The 3,893-nt window shown below is 44.8% G+C and overlaps 1 protein-coding gene across 1 annotated transcript; it reads right to left on the bottom strand.

Moving 5' to 3' along the window:
• Nucleotides 1–2,811: 2,811 nt before the first annotated feature.
• On the bottom strand, nucleotides 2,812–3,310 carry BJ212DRAFT_1405120 (uncharacterized protein; the record flags this gene model as incomplete). Its single annotated transcript, XM_041337399.1, has 4 exons — nucleotides 3,205–3,310; nucleotides 3,075–3,147; nucleotides 2,966–3,001; nucleotides 2,812–2,911 (listed from the first exon to the last, which is right to left on the bottom strand). Coding segments are annotated over exons 2-4 (159 nt in total), but the record flags the coding sequence as incomplete, so codon positions are not given.
• Between the last annotated feature and the right edge of the window lie 583 nt (nucleotides 3,311–3,893).

The following is a 3,893-nucleotide window of genomic DNA, read 5'->3' as shown; positions in this document are numbered from 1 at the left end:
TCTGGGGGGTGGGGAACAACATCTTTGTTGGTGAAGATGTTGTCATTCTTTTGGATGGTATGACCATTGTCGGGTCTTGCATACTCTGGATAACCATCATCCTTCATCAAGGTCTGGGGACAGAATGACTTTGGAAAGTGTTTCTTGCACTATCCATTCTCCAAGCAACATTGCAGGTTGCAAGGGCCATGCAACATATATTTTTCCACAGCCTCATAGAGTTATGGATGGACATTTCTGTCAGGAATTTGAGTGGAGATGAAGGAATTGATTTGTTCTGCAGTGTGTATCTTATCCTCTTGCTCCAGGAAGATGAGAAGGTGCATATGGGGCAGACCGCATTTTTGATATTTGATAGTGTACACCAAACCTGCAACCTTTCCATAGTAGCCTTTACAAACCTTCTTCAACAGAGCCTGCTGCTTCTGATAGAATACACAAGCCACCAAGTCCAGACGGTCCACAGCACTCTGACCTATATAAGAAGTTGTCAGGCTGAAGTCATAAACAGTGCATCAAATATGAATTATTACCTGGAAGGAGATTCTCAGTGATTTCAGGCCAACTCCCATTGGCAGTCATTGTTAGGAAAAGATCAGGCTTCTTGCAGGCACAGCAAATGGCCAAGGAATCTTGAAGCAGCTGGTGCATGCACCAAGGGCTCCCAGTATGAGAGAAGGGAAGAATAATGGAGCGACCTGTCTGAGCTAGATCATTCACACCATCATCAAGGACATTATCTGTTAAGCCTCGGTAGCAGTCTGCCCTCAGCTGCTTTTGGTTGTTCCTGATCCAGTTCAAATTGCTCTGCTCTATAGAGGCCCAAGCATCAACCACATACTGCTGGAACAGTCATCCGCCACAAAAGATGTTATTATGGTCCATGTGAACCAGGCGAGGGTGAAGGTGATAGGCATAATAGAGCAACTGGGTGACTTTTTTTGCTCATTGACATCCACCCTGATTGTTAAGAGGGATGTCAAGATGCCAGCCCTCTTTACCAGAAGGAAAGAGAAGGACATAATGCAGGGTTGAGTATGTGTGACTGAGTTGGCTGACACACTGGAGTTGACCACCTTGAAGTCGCAAGACAATATCACATTTGTCAGATACCTCCTCAGATCCATCTCCAGGAATAATCACAGCAATTTCATTGGCAGTGGGAAGATTATATCTTCAACCATCTGTGCCTTGCTGGAAATGGATGCATGCACAAACATCAGTGTGCTGCTCTGGAGGCTTCTCTCACATGACTTGATAGGCCTGCTTATACAAAGGAGCATAGGGATGGCTTTGATACAGCATATCATAGAGCTCTCTGAGGATGCGATGGTCAAGACCTTCATTTCCAGGACAGGTGGCACGGATGTTTGTGGCTTCCTCAGGGTCATAGATGTAGAGTTGTGCATATGAAGGCTGAAGGCCTTCTGGGGGTATAAGACTGCCCATGAAGTGATGGAGAGATCCATGGATATGAAAAGCATTTGGGCCAGATCCTTGAAGAGCACAATCCTCAATATTGACACCAACTGATGTGAATGCAAGAGCACTATTATACTGGCATATTTTTGAGATGAAAGTTTGGTCCATATATGCCTGCTGCAGCTCGGGTGGCCATGCTGGAAAGGGTGGAAGGTTGACTTTGCCCTGCAAGCAGCACATTCCAAAGTGTGGGTTTCATTGAGAGGAGTTGGACAATCTTTCACATGCAAAGTGCATTGCATGGCAGTGTGTGCACTCTACATTAAGAGGACCAAGAGTATGAAGGGTAATAGGCTCTGTGTATAGTTGACCTCCATCAGGGACAGGAACTGCCTGGTTAATATCCTCCTCCTTCTCCTCCTCCTCCTCCTCCTTTTGCTGCAGGTGGTGTTCATGTTCCTGAGTTCTTCTTCTTTCCTTGTCTTGTTCATGGTTTTCTTGAGAGATTGGATCATTATATTCACACAGTGCCTCTTCAAGACACTCCTCCTGCTCACGAACCCTTTGCTCCTGGTGTTATTGGTGCACCTCTTCCTGTTGACTTGCTCATTGAACATCTTGATCCTGTCTATGGATCTGTTCAGCTTCCTGCTGCTGGAACTGTTGTTGCATCTACAGTCGCTCAACTTCCTGCTGCTGGAATTGCTGCTGCATCTGCTGTTGCATATGCTGCTGCATTTGCTGTCACTCAGCTTCCTGCTGCAGAAAGTGCTGCTGTATCTGCAGTCACTCAACTTCCTGCTGCTGGAATTGCTGCTGCATCTGCCACTGCATCTGCAGTTGGCCAGCCTCCTGCTGCTGCAATTGTTGCTGCAAGTGTAGCTGAATCTGCCATCGATGAAATTCCTCCTGTGCTTGTCTTTGAAGCAAGTCATGTCTAATGCGCTCATTCTCCATAGCAGGTTCAGGGAGTGCATGTAAAGGTGGTACATGATTAGGCACAAAATGAAGGGGATTGTTCATCAACTTGGCTTCCTGCTGCTGTTGAGGCACAGGAGGTGCAGGTTGAACAGGTTCATTCAGAATATGAGGTACATGTGGGGGCTCTATCCCAGCTGCCATAAGTTCTGCTCATGCCTCCTGTCTTATCTCCTGTCTCTCTTGCTGCCGGTGAAGATTATGCTGGTGAAGTCTATTATTTCCAGCTGCATTTGTTCACTCATTCAAGAGCACATCAAAATTAACAGGAGGACTTGGAGGATGATTAACAGGAGGACAATGAGCATGCAGCACATGTGCAATTGCATTTCGTGGCAAGCCGGGATATTGGTCAACTGGCAGTGGCCCATATGGAAATCCAGGAGGTTGCCAAGCAAAAGGTTGTGGAACAGGCCCTGCTTGTGGCTCATTAGCTGCCATGAAATTTGGCTGTGGTGCAGGAGGTAGAGGCCTGTCCTGATTATTATTGGCAGCGTGACAATGATTACATCTGGTAGGTGAGGTCATCTGAAGTCAGTTAAGTCTATCATGTTCACATTGTGACTGCCGATTGCGTTCTGGCGTAATCTGTGGTTGTTGTCTAAATAGTATGCGCAAGCATTAGCATGATGCACCTTGCACATAGCAATAGCAATATATAATTGGCAACTCACAGTATAGGAATGTTTTGATCCATCTTTGTTATTCAAACTGTTGTTTAGCAAGTGCAAATAATAATTGAGTTGCCTGACCTCATTAATTATAAGTCAATTTCTATCATTGTTGATAAGAAATGAAACCCACAAAAATGTATGTATTGCACTTTATTACACTTGGCTGCAGGGAAGGCAATATAACTCGAGAATTCTAATCAAAAGCAGCAGCCAAGTTGTGTAGTGATTTGTGTAATCAATTGTGTTACCAAATTGTGTAACCAAATTCTAATATGCTTTTGTTATTCTTGATGCTGTTCCCATATAGTAAGAAAACCACTCTGTTTGTCTGTATTATGCCCACAGCGCAGTAGGTGTGCAGATTACTGTCCACTATATCGCGTTTGGCAGCATTTTCATACTTGGTGGAATTTAGCCTCTCAAATTCTCAATCTCAATTTGCAAGTTTTTTTCTCACTGTTTAGTGAGCTCACACGAGAAAACCACACGAGATTTCCAAAGTAAGCATTAAGCGAGGTAAGCGATTCTAAGTGTTCTTAACCATCCTTAAGTGTACCTATGTGAAAGCCACACAAGCTGGTGAGATGATTCCCACACATTGCATCCTACTTTATAGACTAGCTTCACACCTGTTGTGCCTTCAGCACAGGAAGCAAACAGAGTGCTTTGCACTCCTTTTTGGCTTCCTGGCCTTGGCTGCATCCTAGCATGTGCAATAAATAATTGACATGTGCTGCACTCGAATGGGCAACAGTGTTAAGTTGGAGCTCGAAAACCCATGACCAGGCCACATGAGAAAGCCACATGAGATTCCCAAAA

Source organism: Suillus subaureus (genome assembly GCF_016647635.1).
Source record: "Suillus subaureus strain MN1 chromosome Unknown BJ212scaffold_198, whole genome shotgun sequence".
NCBI lineage: Eukaryota > Fungi > Basidiomycota > Agaricomycetes > Boletales > Suillaceae > Suillus > Suillus subaureus.
The sequence above is the reverse complement of the archived record's forward strand: the minus strand, read 5'-3'. Positions and strand labels throughout refer to the sequence as shown.